The 20515-nt window shown below is 37.6% G+C and overlaps 1 protein-coding gene across 5 annotated transcripts in view; it reads left to right on the forward strand.

The window, feature by feature from the left end:
• Positions 1–11565, forward strand: part of ATG5 (autophagy related 5) — a 72131-nt gene extending 60566 nt beyond the window's left edge. For 2 of the 5 annotated variants that reach the window (XR_004356027.1, XR_004356028.1), the window contains exon 9: positions 9225–9335. Coding sequence is in view for 3 of the 5 variants with exons in the window: in XM_032682879.1 (XP_032538770.1) it covers positions 9225–9361 (137 nt within the window). In the remaining 2 variants the exon portion in view is untranslated. Of the gene's footprint in view, positions 1–995; positions 1030–5489; positions 6151–9224 lie in introns of those variants that run through there. The other 3 variants (XM_032682882.1, XM_032682879.1, XM_032682880.1) reach the window with 3 other exon arrangements.
• The last annotated feature ends 8950 nt before the right edge of the window (positions 11566–20515 follow it).

Here is a 20515-nt window from a genome sequence, read left to right on the forward strand (position 1 = left end):
ACTTATTTTAAGTCAAGATGCCTGCTGTTCAGAAAAGCTACAAAACTCCTAAAAGTGATTTATCTCTCCCTCAGCAATGGAAAACATATCATGGATGAGTTGGCCTCAGTTTGTCACACATTCAACTGTTTATCTTTTAATGCACACCCTGCCTGTTCCTCGTAGGTATAAATGTATTGTGTGCTTGCTTGTTACATGGGGCAGCAGGACAATTTGCATTGAACTTTGTCACTTCGTCCGCATGTGCATGGCCAAACTTAACGCATTGGAGAAAATTGTTTTATAAACCTCAGTTGCTAACCCCAGTCTTTTCTAAATTAGCATAGGTTTATTGCCAGTTCAAGGCTGAGGCTAAGGCACTGATGCTAAGGAAGAAGGGTTATATGAATATTTCCTGGGAGTTTAATCTTTGGGGTTTTTTTATTCTGCTTGAAGCTAGATGTTTGATGGGAAGCATCTTGGGCTCAGTCTTGTAAGGTCTTCTAAAACCTTTTAAATACTAAAATGTCAGATGTTTAGGAAAAGTATTTTAGTGTTCTGTCATCAAGCCCATTACAAAACTTCTATGAAATATACGCGAATAAAAATAATAATAAAAAAGCAACAACAGCAGCGTTTAGTTAAGTAAAGCTTTCATTTCCATCCTCTATCTGCTTTTCTATTGAGCTGCATGAACTCTTTTACAGAAGGAAAAATTCCGTTGGTTGTCTTAGACAGCATTACTGTCAGTAACTGTTTTGGGGAACTGTTAAAAATAGTCTGCTCGAGCTTAGTCTGCTTAGCAGTGTTTGAGGCCAAATTCTCTTTCTCTAAAAACTTTTTCAATTCACTTTTTCAATAGAAAGAAGTTTTCTAGTTCATTTACATGCTTTCTGGCTCCTATGAGATTAGAAGTGTAAGCCAAGTTCTCGTGAGCTGCTCCAAAGTGTAATAAACTTGGTAATAAACTTGCTTGTGGTGACTATTTTAATCCACTTTTTTTTGTTATGTTTCAGAAATGTGGCTATCTAACCTGAGGATAGACTTGAGGTAGAAGATGACAGGAAATGACAAGAGAGGAAAAATTGGATGGAGAAGAAAATTATGAATCAAATATTTGATTCCATCTCAGTATTTAATTATATTTGATGTCAATGATAATATTGCATATTCATCTACTTCCATTTTGGGGATAGAGAAGGCTAGGCATTTGCTGGAATATAATCCACGGGATATAATCATACTAAGAACTGTGACAAAGAAGCTTTTTTCCTCTCCTTTAAATTACAGGTTGAGATGTTTATGCCACAAGAAGATCATGTAGAGATCAGCCAACTGGCCTGTGTCAAAACCACGCAAAGAAATAGAGCAGTAATTAAAACTAAATCAGTGAATATGGACTTAATGGCAGTCCATATTCGTATCTTGCCTGGAGTTGGGCTTTTGTAGTCCAGTAATCTGCAAGAACAGAGTTCACTGAGGTTGCTACAGGTCTAGTTCTATCGCAGAGTTTTGGCCAAGAAGCAGTAGTTCTTATGAGGGGCTCTGGTAAAATGACATCAAGACACTGTAAGGGTTATATTGAGATATGTAATATGAGTGACAAAACACTCCAGGATGGAGAGACTGATATGTCTGTTTATTTTGGAGAAGAATTAAAAAAAAAAAAAATTATTTAGAAAAGATAGGTTAAGTACTTTTGCTCTGTGAGATATTCAGTAAACGTATTAAAAATTAACATTCCTTTTAAAAGAAATTTTTAAACAAAATATAAAGTTGTAGGTTTTATTTGTCATTAGTTGTCTTTGAGGACAGGAACTTGCCATAGTTGACAGCTTTCTGGGATATCTGAGCAAATATCAAGAATATCCTGAGCTGAAAACATCCATTTAGGAAAACAGTGACCTTCAGCTTGAGCAATTGAACTCACATTACTACCAATGATTAAAATAAGTGATATTGTCTTGTTGCTGATAGTTAACCAGATCTATGTGATTGTTTATTTGTATTCATGTTGGGCAGTTAGATTATATCCAGAAACTGAAATTCTTACTCTCTCAACTTTGTCTTGTGTTTGGAGCAGTGTTTATTCCAAATACAGAATCATTTTAAGAAAGAGACTTGTTCTGACTTGTTCTGAACAATGCGTTGACCATGTATTTCTGTGTTTGAGTTCTTCACCTGAAATCAGCTTCAGTGGCTTTTACCAGGGCTGTTGAGATTATATAGGCAGGAAGGAAAAGTCAGTCCTGTGCTTTCATGTCACATATTCTAAAATTTTTGAGGTCAGAGGAACCTTTTGTTGTGGCTAGGCTATTTTAGAGTTGGCTTTGCAGAATTTTTTGTGTGTTCTTGCTCTTGGTCAGAGGATACTGAACAGTGTATCTGCTGATTTGATCCAAGGTATCATCTCTGTGTTTCTTTAAACTGATAGTTACTCAAAATTAGAGGAGAGGAAGGAAATAAGGATTTTGATAGTTTATGTGTGGTCAAAGTGAGGTTAAAAGTATGTTAAGATTGCTAAGGAAAATGAGTCACTTCTAGCAATAAAGCGTACTACCGTGACAAGCAGGGTCGTTTTTTCATAGGATGGAATTCACAAAAAAGTAAGGAAAGCCTGGGGGCTACTGTGAAGCTTCTGAAAACTCCTACTAAGATTTTATTCCAATTTAAAGAATTTTAACTAAAAAAACCGCTGCTCAGTAGAATGTGTAGTAAACTTAGACCTTGAAGCTATCACTTCTTAAATGTGAAATGTATCAGTAAAGAGAGTGTGTTTTCTGTCTGAAGTACTTGTGCTGAGTTCATTCAAAGAGCAGGTGATCATTTTGCTATGAAACTTAACCAAAATAATTTTTTATGCAGTTCTCATACGTAGATATTGAGCTCCTCTTAGTACTCAGCTAAGTGGGTAAGATTTGTTCAGATTACAAGTTTGTTTTGCTATTTGAGACCTTTATATTGAGGTTGTCGTTACTGTGGAGTCAGAACATCTCGCCATATTTCTGTACTTTTGTCACTTTTACACCTACACATGCCAGAAACAGATTGGAGATATTCCAGTTAGATTAGAGTTTATGAATGAAAAAGACTGAAATAATAGGTTTTAACTTGTAATATTTTTTAAAGATACTGAAGAAAAGCAAAGCTTTAGTACTTGATTTATAGATGGTTTAATTAATTCTGTAGCCAAGCTTGCTTACTAAGGCAAGAAATATTTTGCCGTAAATTAAAAAATATGTGGTATCTGGCTATAGTAAATATTACAAAAGTGATGTGGAAATGTTCACAAATACCCCTTAGCCTAGGGGGTTTTTTGTATTTTATAAGCACATGAGATTTTTTTTGTAGCACACACACAATCAAAATAATTGTGAAGCTTGTTTTGTTGTAAATAGTACCCACTCATTGTCAATTTTAATATTGGACATTAAAGCTACTTTCAGTTTTGGACAGGTTATTATTAAAGAGGTGGATGGTATTCATCAGTTTTAGGGCTAGCAGGTGAAAGATCCCTGTATCAAATGGAACCATTGATGACAATACTGAGGTTTGAGGGTTTTTAGAGATGCTATGTACTTAAAATTGCAAAAAATGAAGTATGTTTATCAAGTGCTTGTTTGTTTCTCTTTTACTACCAGTGCAGAAGTCACTGGAGGAGTACTTCTTTAGACTATGAGGCTTGTTTGGGACTGTCTCCTCCCTGTATGTCCTAGAATATCCAACCTGAGGTGCCCACAGAGGGGAAAGATGACTCGAGCCACTGTTCAGTGCTTTCTTACCACTTGTGGTTACAGGTTAGAACACAGTCTTTGAATTTACTTGCTGATATAGAGTAGTCTTTTGTAAAGAATTGCACATATGTATGTGTGTGTCACATATGTGATCCTCTGTGCTAGACCAGAAGCCTTGCTTCCAAGAAGAAGATTTTCACTTTTGCCGGAGACTTATCTCTGCCCAGCTTTGCCTTTAGGCTTTTAAAATTGGGTCAGCCATATCTGTCAGTAACAAACTTAGTGGTTGCACATTATGTTACTCACATGAAGCACATTACTGAAAACTATGTGTCTGTAAGTAATTTCCTAGGAGATCCTAAAGAGCTAGATTAACATCTTCCCAGTGAAGATGTTGGTGTGTGTCTTCAGATTCAGAGATGTCCCAGGCACCAGGTGCTGAGCATATGCTGTCAAGGAGTGCTCTGGCGTTTCAAGATACTTATGCCTAAGGGCCTGTTCTGCCTGGTAATCTGAGGAGCAGGAGAAGTGGGAAGGAAAGCAGCCACACCACAGGCACAAAAGGAGAACTCTGCTTCTTATAATGCTGACCCAAGAGGAGTTTTCCTACAGTATCATATAACTATTGCCAGTAATACCTTTAGGATCATCTAATCCAGAAAATACAATGTATTCTGAAGATAAGCAAGCAAGTATCTATGGCTCACTTCACAACTGAGAAGGCTGGAATCTAGTTATGTTACATTATTAAAATGCTGCTACTGCATGACACTTGGTTGTATTTACTCCTTACACATTTAAGTATCCTTGTCCAATATAGTTCCATGGCCTTGTATCATGCAAGAAGTTTCCTTGTAGTCTGAAGCACAGAGTTCTGTTTCCCTATTTAGGGCTGTAAAGTGGTGCTGCCCTTGACTACCGGTGGGTTCTGGGACTTGCTATGCAGAGCACTTGCATACAGAGGATTCCAACTGAGTACTCCAGGGACACTTTTGCTAAATCCTGAATATCTTGTATTGTCTATCAGTGAAGGGATTTAAGCCTGCTAGGTTGTCCTGACAGGTGATTGCTTGAGGCCACAAATCGGAAGGGAGGTATTTCATCCCACTAAAGAATTTTAAGTGGTACATCACAGATGTAGTCTGTCTGGAGGAGCTGATCTTGTGTAGGTGAAAGGGAGAATGTCGCTGCAGCTTTGGTGAGCATTGAGGTGCTAATCTGTGTGAAAAACTGCTGAAATGAGTACCTTTGGCAGAAGTAGTGCCTTCTCACTATGCTGCTCTTAGGCACTTGACTGTGTCTCAGAACTAAACTAACCTTTTCTTTTCCCTCTGTCTTCAATTCTTTCTTTTTAAATAATAAGGTAATTAATAATAAGGTGTAAAAAATATATTTAAAATGCAATAATCTGAATTGATGCTGAATAAGTTTGTTTTCCTAATATTGAGTGGTGTACTTTGCAAGCCATAACTTATATAGCTAAAGGAAATGGAAAAACTTACTGTGTGATACCATGACATTGCACATTCTTCCCACCTTCTCTGAAGACTACAGATTTTCTTTTTTGTTCTTTTGCTGTATCTCACTGATCCCTGAACATTGAGGGTTTTTTAAGGAAGCTGAGGATTCACAACAGCAAATATTGTAGTAGTTAGGGCATTCCCCTTAAAGAAGGGAGAGTGGACTCAAACTGCCTCAGGTTGAGGAGGGCTTTGAGCCACTGCCTCAAGGACTCTGTTGAGATGAAACAGGCCACTCTCTTATGCTTCCTTCCAGCAGATGCCTATCTGCAAAAGAGACACCTTTCTTCGCCTTTGCCAATACTTTCTTTGGCTGGATCAAGGTGGTTTCCTGATCAGGAACACTGAGACACCTTTTAGATGACTGAGAAGCAGATCTCTTCTTAAGCCCTTTGCTTTAGAGGTGCCTGTTTCTCTCCATTTTCTGTACAGAGCTGGAAAACTCTTCTGACTTTACATGGTATGATTCATTAGCCTGGGTCAGGTACCTACTTAAAGTGTTGCAGCCTTGACTTAGTGTCTAAATTAAATGGTCTGAAATGTCTCAAAAATGTCTTAGTACATAATATGTAAACATGATTACCTGCATTCTGGAGATGGAATATTTTTAGATTTTACCAAAAAGCTTTGCCATCTGTGCTTCTCACTTGCCACTAGTGACTTTTGGGGGCTATACTAACTTCTTTTATTGATGGAGTTCCACAAGGAACGAAAAGAAAAATCATTTAATCCTGAGACAACAACTCTGATATTATGACTTAATTCATTTTCAGCCTTTTTTTTTTTTTTTTTTTTTTTGCAAATGCCAAAACAGTGTTTGTTGTTTGTCCATCACTTCAGTAATGGAGTGATTCTGATTTTAAATAAATAGTCATTATGTACATACGCAATAAAAACATATACTGCTACAAAACATATATTGCTATGCTTTTATTTTTCTTGTATTTCCACTTCATCTTATTTCTGATATTAATTTGCAACAAAGTAAAATAAACCATCTTAGGTCATGTGATGCGTAACACGTAACTCAATTCTGACATGATTCTAAGAGGAAATAAAAAGTCAATGATGTTACTGGAAAACTTGAATGTATTAGTTTTGAGGAAATCATGGGGGTTTTAAACTACATTACTGAATATTGTAAAATGGGTATTGACAGCAATGATATCATCAGGTCTAGACCCTGTGTACTATGATGAGCAGAACTATTTGCCCTAATTTTCATGGGCCTGGTCCAATGACACAGAGTGGCATTAATCTTTGTAATCAGGTCATTTAAATCTTGCACCACTCATTTAAATACATGTTGTGTTTAGCAACTTGTACACTTTGTAGATGCATTTTGTCAGTTTAAAAAGACTTTTTGTTATCAAAAAGAATAGAATATGGGGTGGGGAAGAAGAGGACAGCAGTTGGTGTGTATTTTGTAATTCTATTATATCTGTAAAACAGGTGGATGAAGCTTTCATGATAGCTAGCAAATCATCCAGAACCCAGATGACAGTGGAAATGGATAAGAATTAGACAGCTGTTGGGAAAACAAGCATATTTGTCACTAATGTTATTAGTATATTTGCTGTTGACAACTTTTTGCTACAAAAAGTCTAGAAGATATCTGTAGGAGAGAGACTCTGTATGTGATTTAAAATCGGGTGTGTGACTGAAAGCATGAAAGTTGAGGAAAGTTTGGGTAAATGTGACTTAAGTGAGAGTTTATGGCCCCTAGTAACAAAAGGAGGGAAGAATGTTAAAGTAAAAACAATGGATTTTTTGAAAGAAGGCTATAGTAAATACAGAATTGGTAGATAAGATCTTTTTAGTCAAGCCTCAAGGGGAAAAGGAATTAAGAAGTGATGCTTTGTCAGAGATAATACTACAGCACAAACAATGCTAATGCAGAGATTTAGACTTTAATTAAACTGTAAATTCTTCATTGACCTCTGAGACTTTCTCAGTTTGCTGAGGAACAGAATAAAAGACTTGTATGAGAAAGGGATAAAGCTGGGTAAGGAACAGGGAATGGGACACCCAGATTAACTGTATTTCGTTTCTAAGCAAGAGGCATCGAGTACATGCACACACATAAAAGAACACTGTGTCATGCAGTAAAAGAAGAGCCAAAGAAAATATTTATCACATATAAGCCATTCCTCCAATGACGAGAAGGTGATACTGAGGCTCTAAAGCATTTAATCTATTTTTTACAAGTTCTTGCTAAGAAGAGTCAGATATTCATAGGGTGCTAGCACAGTGCTAATGCCAAATCAGCGGTTTGTCATCTTTTTTTATGCAAATTAGTTTTTTCTGAAAATTAAATAATACTATAAAATGTAAAAGAAGGTCACTAACTGACCAATTTAAGGAATACCATAGGTAAGTTTTCATTTGGAAGTGTTAAGTACATATATTTGGCGGTTACTTAGATATTAGGAATATTTAGGTGTTCCCTAACTTCTGAATGGGAAAACTGGGTTTCCAAGATCTTTTCTTTTGGAGTTATACTCTTGACAATCTGACTGGTAGTGTTTCAACCCAATAAATACCTGTTTTGGCTGGAAATACCAGAAGTTTGTTTTTAAATTACGTGCTTCATTCTTCAGATTTGTCTGCAATAAAACCAGAAACCAGCAATTGTTTATGCTTAATTTAGTGCGATAATGCATATATTATGCCATTCAGGGAATCAAGAATTTGTACAGAACATACTGTATGTAAGTAACAAGTAACAGAAGTATAATGCTTCAGTTTAAGCAAACATAACTGTCTGCTCTCACAGGAAGAATTATTACTAGCATGAAGTCAACTGCATATTTAAGGATGATTCTTCTGCATATTTAAGGATGATTCTTCTGCATATTTAAGGATGATTCTTCAACTGCATATTTAAGGATGATTCTTTAGTGCACTGGCATAGGTACCTGATTTCACTAAAAACTTCTTCAGACAGCTGTCAGATCATTTGGATTACCAAACAAATAGGATTTTGTCTAGTTATAAAATAGAAATTATACTGCAACTAGGGTGGTTGAATGAAAGAGCAGTAATGGTACCTTCACTTCTAGATTCTCCTCTCTTCCATGCAGCTCTGGGGGGGGATGGTGATTTGTTCTGTAATACAGACAGTGAAGGGGGGCATAAAATGCCAATTACAAAAGGCAGTGATATTTTTTGACCACTGAATGTAGATTTCACTGTGGTAGGTCCATGTGAGAATGCCATAGTATAGTATAAAATCAGTAAAAGGTCACTGCCTACTTTCTCCCCCTCAACCATTATTTGGAGCATATTTCATATGCTCTTCTCATCTCAAGACTCTGAAATAAATTTTCGTTTTTTGTTTTAGTTCATGTCATGACAGTTATGTCAGTTGCTTTAGCTGGTTCCCATAATTTGAATCAAAGGATCAAAGTACTTGCATCCTCTGGGACAAGTATAAATAAAAAGAATTGAAATATTCTTAGAAAATATTCTTGTCATACTGGGAATCATTTGCTAATTTAGCCTTTCCAAGAGATGAAACTAAGTGAGAAAGAGCTGGTGCCAGTTCGGCCCTTGGAGTAACTTTGAAATTTTGCTAGTGATCTACATAAATTATTCTTAGCAAAACAAAATTACTTCAGGAATATTACAGGTATTATATTCTTATGCCTTACAGCCAGGTGAGGTGGATATGCCTTAACTGGATTGGCACCAAGCTGTGATCACTGTAGGGAAAGAAAAAAATCAACCTTACAACTAGTAAGGAAGAATGGCATTTTCATTAAGTTTCATTTTAACCCAGTTTTTTCTTGGAATTAATTTTAACTCAAAGTTTCTGGTTTAGATGATAGAAATCTCAGCTTTCTCCACATTGATAGTTCCTGCTTTTTGTTCTGTTAAATTCTGTTAACAACAATTAAATTTACCATAAATGAAGTTTGAGTAAATGTTTTAATCTTTCTCTGAACTTTGAGTGGTATACTAGTAGTTTCTCTTTTTTTTTTTGAATTAGATGGAGAGCAGAACACTCAAGTGATGATTCATGGAATTGAGCCAATGCTGGAAACACCCATTCAATGGCTAAGCGAACATATGAGCTATCCAGATAATTTTCTCCACATTAGTATCATTCCCCGACCTACTGATTGAAACTCAACTATATTCGTATAAGGATCGTTCTCAAGCTGGAATTATAAGGGCATGTCAACTTCTTGCTTCTGTCAGTCTTGACAGAGGCAGCCTGACCAGAAAAAAAGAAACCAACAAAAAGCCGAAACAAAACAAGAAGTCCTCACTGCTGTAAGCCAAACAGGAAGAGAGATCCTGTCATCAGATAAGGGCAATTGGGCTGATCTTATTTTGCATCACTGCTGCGTTTTGTTCACTGCTATAATTAAATCAGTTGCGATATGAAAGAATTTACAGGACTTCTGCAAGTCTGCTGTTTTCTTGTAAAATATAATGAAGCTGAAAACTGTCAGCCGAAAAGCAAATGGAAATATGTCACTTGATTGTATTTCTGATTAACAAATAAACAGGGCTGTTTCGTAAAGTGGTAGTGTTTCAGCTTTGAGGGTGGAAACACTGGTTCGATTTTCTAGAAAGTTAGACACTGAGAGATTCAGTTACCAGTAGCTTTTTGTAAAAGATCAAATTACTGTAAATCCATCTTTCCTTAATGAGAAGTTCATGTTTACAGTATATATATTGGTATGCAAATGATCTTTTAACTTTGATAACAAGCAGTGAGAGATTTTAAAGTAAGCCCATGAGCATGTTTTGTCAGTTAAAAACATGCGCAACTTAATAATTTACAAATACTTTTGATTTGTATGCTGTCACTGAATACTCTAGTCTGTTTATTATTCAAACCGGTTTTCATAAACTAGCAATGATGTAGGGTAATTTATCTCAGGATCCATCATGGCATTTCTTTGAGTTCATCTATTTTTTTTTTCCTCCGAGAATATTTTCTTAATTTACTTTAAAAAGTTTTTTTTTTTAAAAAAAAGAAAACTAAATGGATGTTGCAAACAGGATTGTATCCTGCTGTTTATTTCCATAGACTAGGAAACAGTTAAATCATAGAATGATGAACAGATTGCTTTTTAATGATTTTGAATTTTGGAAAGCTGAGGCTTTTCCAAGCTAATACTTCCTCACATCTGTGGTCCCTGAGCAATCAGTCCGAAATGTGGAAGCTTCTAATCTCATTGCACAGATTTTTCCTTAGTTTAGCAGATGTATGTTTAGGTTATTGGATCATTTTGGTTTCTAAATGTTTGTTACCATTGCAGATGCTACTAGAACTCTACCAATTTTTTTGTTACAGTGAATTCATCAAACTGTGCTCTATTGCTTTGTCTGCAGTTTGTGGCTGTTTGTGGCACAAAACAATGTTTATAGTAGACATATTATCAAATATGTCAAATATTATCAAATATAAAGAAAGCATGACATTCTTCTTTCAAAAATAGTGGCTGTTGAAGTTCCTACTCACAGTCCTGGCTTGTAAATGTCCTGGTAACTCCCAGTGCTGTTCCCGTTCGTTTCCATGCTCCCTTTATGGTAGGATACGTACCTGTATCTGAAAAAGGAAGAAAATGAAAAATCAATCAAATGAATAACAACCTCTTTATGAAGCAAGAGGGGAAGGATCTCCATGGGTGAGGATAGAGTTGAAGCTAAGAAGAGCCCTAAGGGCAGATAAAGTCAGTAGACAGGTTAGATAGTGTTTTAAATGTTAGCGAGGAAATAGCATGAAGGGAATGGAAGGGAAGAGGTACTAATGAAACAAACCTATGCTCTATTCTGCAGGACATGAAGAATTTTTAAAATAAAACAAACCATGCTGATCTCTGTTTATGCAGAATTGAAATATAATATTCTTACAGAGGGATGATTTGGTTGAGTTATTCTAATTTCCAGTTCTGTTTGGAATTTTTGTTACATTGTTGGATTGGCATTTATAAACTTCCTTAGGCAGACATATCTAAATATTTTGGGCAATTTCAAAGTCCTGCCAATCGATAAAGCAACTATTTTGTAGAGTCTTCATATTTAACAGAAGTGTCTTTTGTAGGCATAATTTTTCCATTAATCAGGATAAGAGGCAATACATTTAAAAAACTGTAGAGACTGTGTTTCCTTTGTTTTAAGGTAAACTGGAGGGAGTCACTGACTATTTTAATATGTTCTACACCAGCATTTTAAGTATACAGCTCTTCTCGTGGCCCATATTTGCCAGTAAATCCGACTTTAAGGCCTAGCATGGAACAAAAAACATATTGGCTTTAAAACATATTCTTTCCTCTTACTTTAACTATTTAAACTTTATTAAAAAATAAAACAAAGTTTGAGTCTGTCTTTATTTCCAACTAAATAAAGATCTTTCTCATGGAGTGACAAGAATATTTAATAATACTTAATAAGTAGAAACTTCTTAAAGAGCTGGTTGGGTGAGGTATCTAAACAAAAGCACATCATCACAAAAATGAAGTGTTTTGTAGTTTCTTTTACTTAGTGTAAGTAAAATAACAATAGAAGGTGTGTTGTGGCATAATTAAGTACTTCACTTTGAAATTCTGTAACTTCTGGAGAAAGATCTGGTCTGAACTGGTCAGAATCTAAAATAGTGCTCACTAAATTAATTTCACTGATAAAGAAAAGTACTAAATACATCCAGGCACACTCCTCAAGATTTAGAATATAAGTGTAACTGGTGAGCAAGTTAAGTCATAGTGTAAAATGCACCAAAATACAGAGCTTGTTGCCGTCTTCATTGTATTTCATGTTTGGCGGTGGCTACTTTTGATTTTTGAATGTTCAGTGAAGAAAGAGTGAATTTTCTAATTATTTTTTTGATACCACTGTTTGTCAGTCAGCATACATGGTGATGCCTTTTCTTCAAGTGGTTACTTTAGTTTTAGATTAATTTCCATTAATTCTTGGATGGGGCTGGGGGAGAAGAGTGGAATGTAGTGAAGGAGCATCCTCAATAAAACAAATTTGTACTGGTAAAAAGTCAGATAACGTTAGCACTACTAGGAAGAATGTGAACATGACATCTGATGGCCTAGTAACCCTGAAAAATGGAGAATAGGAAAAATGTTGAAATGAATTTAAAGAGGAGCTTAGAAAGATTTCTGCTGGGAAATGAATAGAGCTTGTGCAGTGGTGTGTTATTCTGCTAAAACACTTGTAATACTGGATTCCCATTAGGTACAGAAAATTCAGAAAAGGGGGGGGAGAGGGGTTGTTTGTCTGCAGGGACAGTAGTTCTCACGTGGAATTTTGAGGGGGAGGGGTCTGAACATCCAGGGAAAGGAGAGATTCGGGCTGGTTTAGGGACTGTGCTGCTTTAGTGATAGAAATGCTGGATATGTGTATTGCTGTGAACAGGAACTCTTGCAGGAATGTGAAGAAATATTAAATCTCAGGACAGATCAAGCACGGAAACATGCAGTATGAACTACCATTAAACTGTTGAGCTATTTCAAACCTGGTTACTTCTCCACTAAGAATTTTGGGAGATGTGGAGAAGGTCAAGACAAAGGTTAAGTTATAAAAAGTGTAAGAGTTGTTTGCCTAAAATTGCAGTCGTTGGAATCAGTGACTGGGAAAGTCGTTTCAGTTCTGTATTCATTTATGTTTTGCTCTGATAGCCAGATACTTATCAGCTGATGAAGACTTGATCATCACTTCCAGTATTATTTATATCCTGCATAATAATTACGACTTTTTTTTTTAATTACCTTATATGATTAATGAAGTCTGAGTGACAGCCCTATGTTTGTGGTACTGACAGTAGCTGGAGTTTTTTCAGTTTTGATATTTAGAAAAGTGTGCATCCTGGCTGTACGAGTGTATTAGCACACTCTTAGAAGATTACTGGGGCTGAAAAAATGACAACTGACTTGAGAGAATGCTTTAAGCAAGTTTCATAGCTTGCCAGTGATAATTTGTCAAATTGAGGCACTGGACAAGAAAAGGATAGGTTAATCCCTTTCATGGATACTTTCCAAAATTAATGTTTTTATGTGTAATGATTTTAAACTCTCTGAAGAACCTAGATGTTAGTTTGCTTGTAAATTAAGCAGTAATTTACAGAATTTATTCATATGCTACCATATGTAGATATTAAAACTGATTACATACTTTATTAGTCTAATATTAACATTGATGATTATCAAAGTGTGTCAGGAAGAGAACCATGGTAATAATCATGAGTGCTCCTGTAGGTGGCATGGTTCTGGTACTGCAGTTGATGAAATGTGAAGATTGAGTGCATGTCTGGCAAGTACTACCACTTTTTCCAACTTCAGCCTTCCAGCAAACCCAAATGTCTTTACTGAGAAAATAACGTTATTTTCCTGACATAGTGAAAGTGTATTTCCACAGAAAAAATATTTTCCATTCAACATTTTTGACTGTATCAGAATAATAAGGCTTTTGGAAAGTGATTTCAGCTGTTGATTTTAGCAGTCGCTGTTTATTTGGACAGGAAGGAGATTCCCGAAGTGATTTTTTTTTTCTCTCTTAGAATGAGAAGGGTTATGCACAGAGGTTCTTAGAATGTCACCACGTATAGAATGGGTTCTGAATTAAAGCAGGTAGGTATCTGTTCCGTGTTAAAACTTCTGATTTTGAGACAGGGCTTGGTGACATTTCAAAATGTCACACTTAACCTGAGTAATATCTCTTGAGAGAGATGTTAAGTTTCAAATGCTCAGAAACTAGATTTCAGATTTCTATACTTCCAAGTTACACTATCAAATTAGCTGGTGGAAGATGATTTAGAGTGAGAGAGATATTTTCTTTCCTTCCCTTGCCTTTCATGTCTCTACGATTCAAGTAATTAAGTTCTTCTAACTGTGAAATGAAACACCAGTTTTTCTAAACAATAGATTGAAGAACACAAAGGAATACAAAACAGCTATGCAAACAGCTACATGAAGAAGAGTTTGGTATATGTCAGGTTTTTATACGTATAAAATAACTAGCATTATATGGAGTTTAAAGGTGTGGATTTCATAGTGTTTATATGTATAAAAACCACTTAAGGTAGAAAGAGAGGCAGTCAAACACCGTGTTAGGATTGGAGGATCTTGTCTGCGCTTGAGACTGCCAAAATGTGTCTCATTTTAAAATAGCAGTTTCCACTGAAGATGTTTAAAGTCTTAATACTTGCATCATTTCACTAATCTAGGTCAACAGATAAAATGAATATGTTGTGGAAACAAATCTGTGGTCTAGTTACTGATACACATTACATTCTCAGCACTTGCAGTAATTGTGAGTGTAACATGGTGAAAAGGGTGAAGCCAGTATGTGATGGAGTTTGTTTGCATCTGCCAGAATTTGGAGGATCATTTGCTAGAGTTTTGTCAACTGTGTTTTGCAAGTTCACATGCACATCTTAAAAACCTCTTAGAAGTTAGGTTGTCTTTCTAAGAAAATTGGGCTTTAGTGGGGCAGGGTGGGGGCTGGAAATCAATAGAGTTGCCATTAAACCTGTCCCTTCAGTGCCTGCCTTACAGTGAAAGGCATGTGGAGAGAGTCACGAGAGAAGGTTGGTTATGTCTTATTTTGCACAGATACGTATATAATTCCCCCTTGTCTATATTGTTGCTTAGTGTCCCAACTGACATAAAAACCAGGCACTTTGTAATTCTTTCAGCTAGACAGAGGCACTCAATTATTTTTACTACTACAAAATTAAAGATCAGAATGGAAACTATCTAGCTGAAACTTGTACCTTACATGCTTTTATGGCTATAATTAAAATAATCTGCACTTCAGAGGTTTGATTTCCATCAGTCATATGTATGCACGCCCTCACTGTATTTTTTCCACACTTCAAAATTAGCAAAATAGGCTGGTCTTCCTTCATTTTAAAGTTTATCCAAGTCTGTACGAGGAAAACAGGAGCAGGAGATCAGGCTGTGGGGGTGACCCTGAAGTGCTGGCATGACCCGGAAGTCATAAGTCTTCTTCACTATTTCTGTGGCAACCATTTTATCATAGGAATCCTGGCCCCTACTAGCAGGTTCTTCTTTAATTTGCAGCTTCTCTTAAGCTGATTCTTGACCTCAACTGACTAGCGCTGAGGCTGTGCCTGCCCCTTGCTCCACCGCTCCCTTGCAGGATTGCTGTCGGTCACTGTGCCCTGCGTGGGACTAAAACCCCCGTGTCTGGAGCCCTCCCTGGCACTGCTTGCACAGCTCCTCCTTCACCACTGGAGCTGTGAGTTCATTTCTGCTGGTAGTTACCATGAACTGGGTGGCCCTGTAGGCAAACGGTGAGAGAAGGGTGCAGAGGAGGAGAGAGGGAAATGACAGGAATTAAAAAACAGTGAAGGTGGGGCTTGAGAGAAAATACTTTGTGGGGAGTGAAATGACAGAGCCAGATTCTTGATCTCAACCAGGTTTCTCGTTCACTCATCATCTTACAGCTCCCACCACGTGCTTTCCTCTCCATCCTCTCCATGAATACAGTGCAATGGCCTGAACCTGCAGAGCAAAGTGTCTGGCACCTCTGGTGTCACCACCACCTGCTATAGCTGCTCCTCCTTGGAGCAAGCAGTGCACTGCGAGGGTGTATTTAACTTTGATGTTTCAGCACATTGCTGAAGGAGGCCTTTATTTACAAGAATTGTTTCAGAGCTTTCTCCTCTGCAGCAGGTCCTGGGCCTCCTTCAGCCGTGAGGAGTTGGAACTGGGAGGTCCCAGTGCACGAAATGGCAGCCCAGCTTGCACAGCACTGTGGGTTACTGTTCTAATACACTGTGTTCTGGGAAACTGAATCGTTGCCATTAGTTTTTTATTCAGGGGCTGGCTGGCTGGCTGGCTGGATGGATGGATGGATGGATGGTGGAGTTGCTCAAGGACCTTTCTGTACAAAAATCAGTTTCATGGCTCTGAAGTTTTACTTTATGCAGTTCCGAATGTTTCATACAGGACAGCAGAATACATTTTCAACATGTGTAATAAATACCAAAAACCAGTTTTGGTCACAAGCCTTTTCTGTTTCATTTTCCAGTCAGAATAAAATTGCATTATATGGGGTTCAGTTGTACAACAAGATGTCAATATCCATAACAAGGCTATATAGGCAGAATAAAGAGGACGTGTAATTTTTAATCATTAGCATTTCTCCTGTACATCTCAACTCCTTTCAATATGAAGGCACACAAGGACTTCTGCCTTTCTGCTGAGGCATGGTTTTGCTGAGCCACACAGGCAATTTCTCTGCCAATTTAGGGGGTCTGCTCCCCATCCAGTTTATTGTATATAAATTTATACTTGATGGCTGTTGAGGCAATAACTGGAAGAATAGCCATAATGGCAATTACAAAAATAAAAAAAAGCTTAATTTATTGCTTGAGTGTCCTTCACTAAGAAATCATAATGTGAGTTTTCAGTGAAATTAGTGATGTCCTGCTTCTGGGTGTGCACTCAATTATTTCAGTGGTAAGAGGGCACAGTCCTCATGGGTCAGCTTCCAATTGCCTTGAAATATATTGTATGTTATTAGTTAATATGTCAATAACAGGAACTACTTGGTCTTTATTTTACTCTTACTGAAATTTGAATGCATTCCAGGGTTCTACTGCAATTGGCTTCCTCGGGGAGATGCAGCAGGAGTTGTGTCCCCTCTGGCCTCCATAAATCCCACTGGGTTCAGTGTCTCTTGTGGGTACGAGGGAAAGTATTTCAGTTCTCTGCAGCCTACCTGCTTGCACTCTTCCCTCCCTCCTTCCTCTAACTAGATGCCACAATTTTCCATAATGCAGCCCTTCAGGTTTTTTTTTGTTCCATGCTTTGAACAACAAAGCAGGTGAACTATAGCTACTGAGCATAACAATTAATTCTCCAGCAATCATTTTAGAGGACTCTGAAATTTAGGTCTTTCAAGTTTCTGAGCCACACCTCTAACAGAGACTTGTTCTTGGGTAACCACACAAGCTTCCAACAAGACAACAGAAGGTGGAAATTAAATTCTCTTTAAATATTGGCACTCAAGTAAATGGAAGTATCCACGACCTTCGTTCACGCTCATTTTGCTGTCTTTATGTAATCAGCTTTCTGTGTACTTTCAAAAAACAAACCTAACAGAGATCATGCAAAGACAAATGGAAGATGCCTATTGCGCAGCTCCCCTCCCCCTGCCTGCACCCAGGTCAGCCCTTGTTTATGTCACTGCAGGCAATTAACAGTGCTCAAAACCACATGTGGCTCCTATTCCAAAATGCCATTTGATGCTATCGAGAGGCTTGAGTGTTCAAGAAAAAATAAGTTTATTTTTTAAAGGGAGTTTATTCTTCAGCATTAGAAAATGCTGAAGTAATAAAAGGCATTGAGTGTGCAGCATCAACAAGTAGATCTTTGCTGCAAGTTATGATCTGGATGGGATAAAAATGCTTCATCTTTAGTATAATATATGCTTGAAATGAACTGCAATATATTTATGTGTTCTACTTTGATCCTAATGTGTTGTGAGGCACTATGCTGAAATGAAGGTGGATACCATCAGTAGAGGAGAAGATCCTTAACACGTTAATATATGGGCATGTGCCGCCATCGCCACATAATAAACAAGGGCGTAAGCTTTTCAGAGCTGCCCCAAGATAGGGAAATTTTACCTCCTGTTGTTCCAGGGTAAGTGTCTCTGAGAGCAGTGGAGCGCTTTCTCTGGCATTGGCCAGGGAGGGAGAACATGTGGATGAATAATTATGGTGGATTTGCCAGATGCACTGTAACCACACGTGTGCATCTTGACCTGATAGTAATGAATATGAGTGTTCATCTTTACCTTCAGGATTTCTTCTGAGTGATTTTGTTATTTATATCAAAGAGGGTTTCAGAGATTTGAAGTAACCTTAGGACAGGGATAATTTCATTGACGGGTCTTGGTGCTAATTATTTGAAGCCAATCAGTCACTGAGATTTTTATTAAATTTCACTGTGGAGTGAGGTGAGATAAGATTAAGTGTGAATGGTGTGACTGGAAATTTCTTGAGCAATATTTGAGTTTATTTTGCAGTGGCAAATACGATCACAGGAACAAGAGAAGACTCGTGCTATTACTGTCTTCCTGCTGAATGTTTTGGTGGATCACTGTTTGCCTGGAGTGCTGAAGTATCCCTCTACCATTCAGATCATGTAGTAATGGTGTTGTCCTGGTGGAAAAACCTCCCTCCTCAAGATAAGGGCTGACCTGAACCTGATTCTGATTCTTCTGAATTCTGGCACTAATACACTCACTATGCACAAGCCACATTGTTGCCTGCTCAGCACAGTCTGCAGCTTTTTCTGGAGTTATTGCCTTGCAAAGATCAAATGTGCTATTTAGTCTTAAAAAATCCTACCTCAACAAATGAAGAACATCTTAAAAGTTTTTGAAACTAGAGGGAGAAGCCAAGAGCTAGGAGGAGCTAGCAGCAACTCCTATGATGTACCAGAAATAGAGAAAACCTCAAATGTGGCACTTTTCATCACTTCACAAGCTTGATGCAGCACAAGAGAAAGATTTCTAAAGAAGTTGTCTGATGTTCAGATAGGGAAGATAAATGGGATGCTACTGCTGCTTATGTTGATGTCAGTACCTTCTACTTTCCAAGCAGAGTTTATCAGCTTGTGCCATGAATTTGTTGTCCTTCCTCTCCACAGATGGGGAAATTCATCTTCCAGGAGAACTGTCATTTCAATTTTACTGGGGGAATGAATTGGTAGAAGTTTGGAAATATAAGACGATGTCGAAAAGGTTGCTTATGGCAGAAGATCCTTCTCAAAGCCATGTTTAATCCTGCTATGGAGCAGGCACTGGTCACAGCTGGGGTTATGTTGAAGCATCTGCCAATATGTCAAGCAAGCCTGTCAATAATATCTGGGTGATGGTTTGGAACTCAGAAGGGACAGATGTTATAATGCTTTGCAGTGCAAAGTTTAAAGAGTGTGTGATACTGAATTCATGAGATGGTACAGTTTGGTAAATGATGCACAGCCTGTATGGTTTCATTATGGAATGACTTTTTCATGGCATGGCACTCTATTAATATGAGAAGCATTGTTTTAATTATCTCAGCTGTTGTTCCTCTGAAACTGCTTTGTGGGTAATTTTAACGGATACATGTCATGGTTTAGGAGTGGTATTCTCCAATTTAATGTTCCCACTGAAACCACTCCAAACCACACTCCGCTCACTCACTTCCCTCTCCCACTCCCCCTCTCCTTGCAGTGGGCTGGAGAGGAGAATTGGAGGCACAAAGGGTAAAGATCACGGCTTGAGGAAAGAACAGTTTGCTGGAAACAACAATGAGATAAGAAAACGAAAAGTAACAGCAACAATACTAATAACAGAGGGTGCAAGAAAGAGGTGAATGATTCACCCCACTCCCACCCCACCTCCCGACAATACCTGACCACTCCCTTTGCCACACTACACTGACCCGGAAAGGAGCCCTTCCTCCGTCCCCGTCCCCGGAAAATGACATGAGATGGTGTAGAACAACCTTTGGGTCCTGGCCATGCTTCCTCCTGGCTACTGCAAAAATTAACTCCGTCTTGGCCAGAACCAGGGCAATGGGGAATGGAAATCACTGCACTGGCAGGTACAATAGCCAGTCATCTTATTTGCTTACAAATGTTCCAAGCAATCATGTATGACACCTTCCTGCAAATGAGGCAAATCCTGCTTGGCGCTCAAGCCTCTGAGGAAGAAAACTTTTATATTGTAACATTAAAGGCAGACAGTTTGTTTTAATCACTTGCCAAAACAGCTGAAAACAATTATTAATTAATAGGAAACATTGACTTTTAACTTTGTAAGCTCTCCAAAGAAGTGACGGTGACAACTTGCATCTGGATTTATGGATAATTTGGATATAGTGAAAATGGGCATCGTACTGCAAAGGTTGACTGCTTTAAATTCATTTTAAGTGTACACATGGTGCTCTTAAAATTAATATGTTTATAAATCTAAATTGGTTCAGTTGGATGCCTTTTGTTCTCTTTGTGGCTTCATTTGAAGCAACAACAAAAAGCTGTGCTTGTTTGTGTGTTTAACCAAAATGTTAAATGCAATTAATTCACCAAAAGCATACAAATATTTTTTGAATAATAGAGGCGCCCCTTTCACAGTGTCTGTGGTATTTAGCACTATGGTTTGGAGAGTCGAAGGCAACTTTTTCACATCTCATAAATAAAATTTAAAAAATCTTTTGCTAGGCTTGTTTAATTTGAACCAACACAGTGCAGCACCCTCAGTTTTTCTTGTCTGCTTTGATAAGGCTGAGGTTAGTAC

Source organism: Chiroxiphia lanceolata, chromosome 3 (assembly GCF_009829145.1).
Source record: "Chiroxiphia lanceolata isolate bChiLan1 chromosome 3, bChiLan1.pri, whole genome shotgun sequence".
Taxonomy (NCBI): Eukaryota; Metazoa; Chordata; class Aves; order Passeriformes; family Pipridae; genus Chiroxiphia; species Chiroxiphia lanceolata.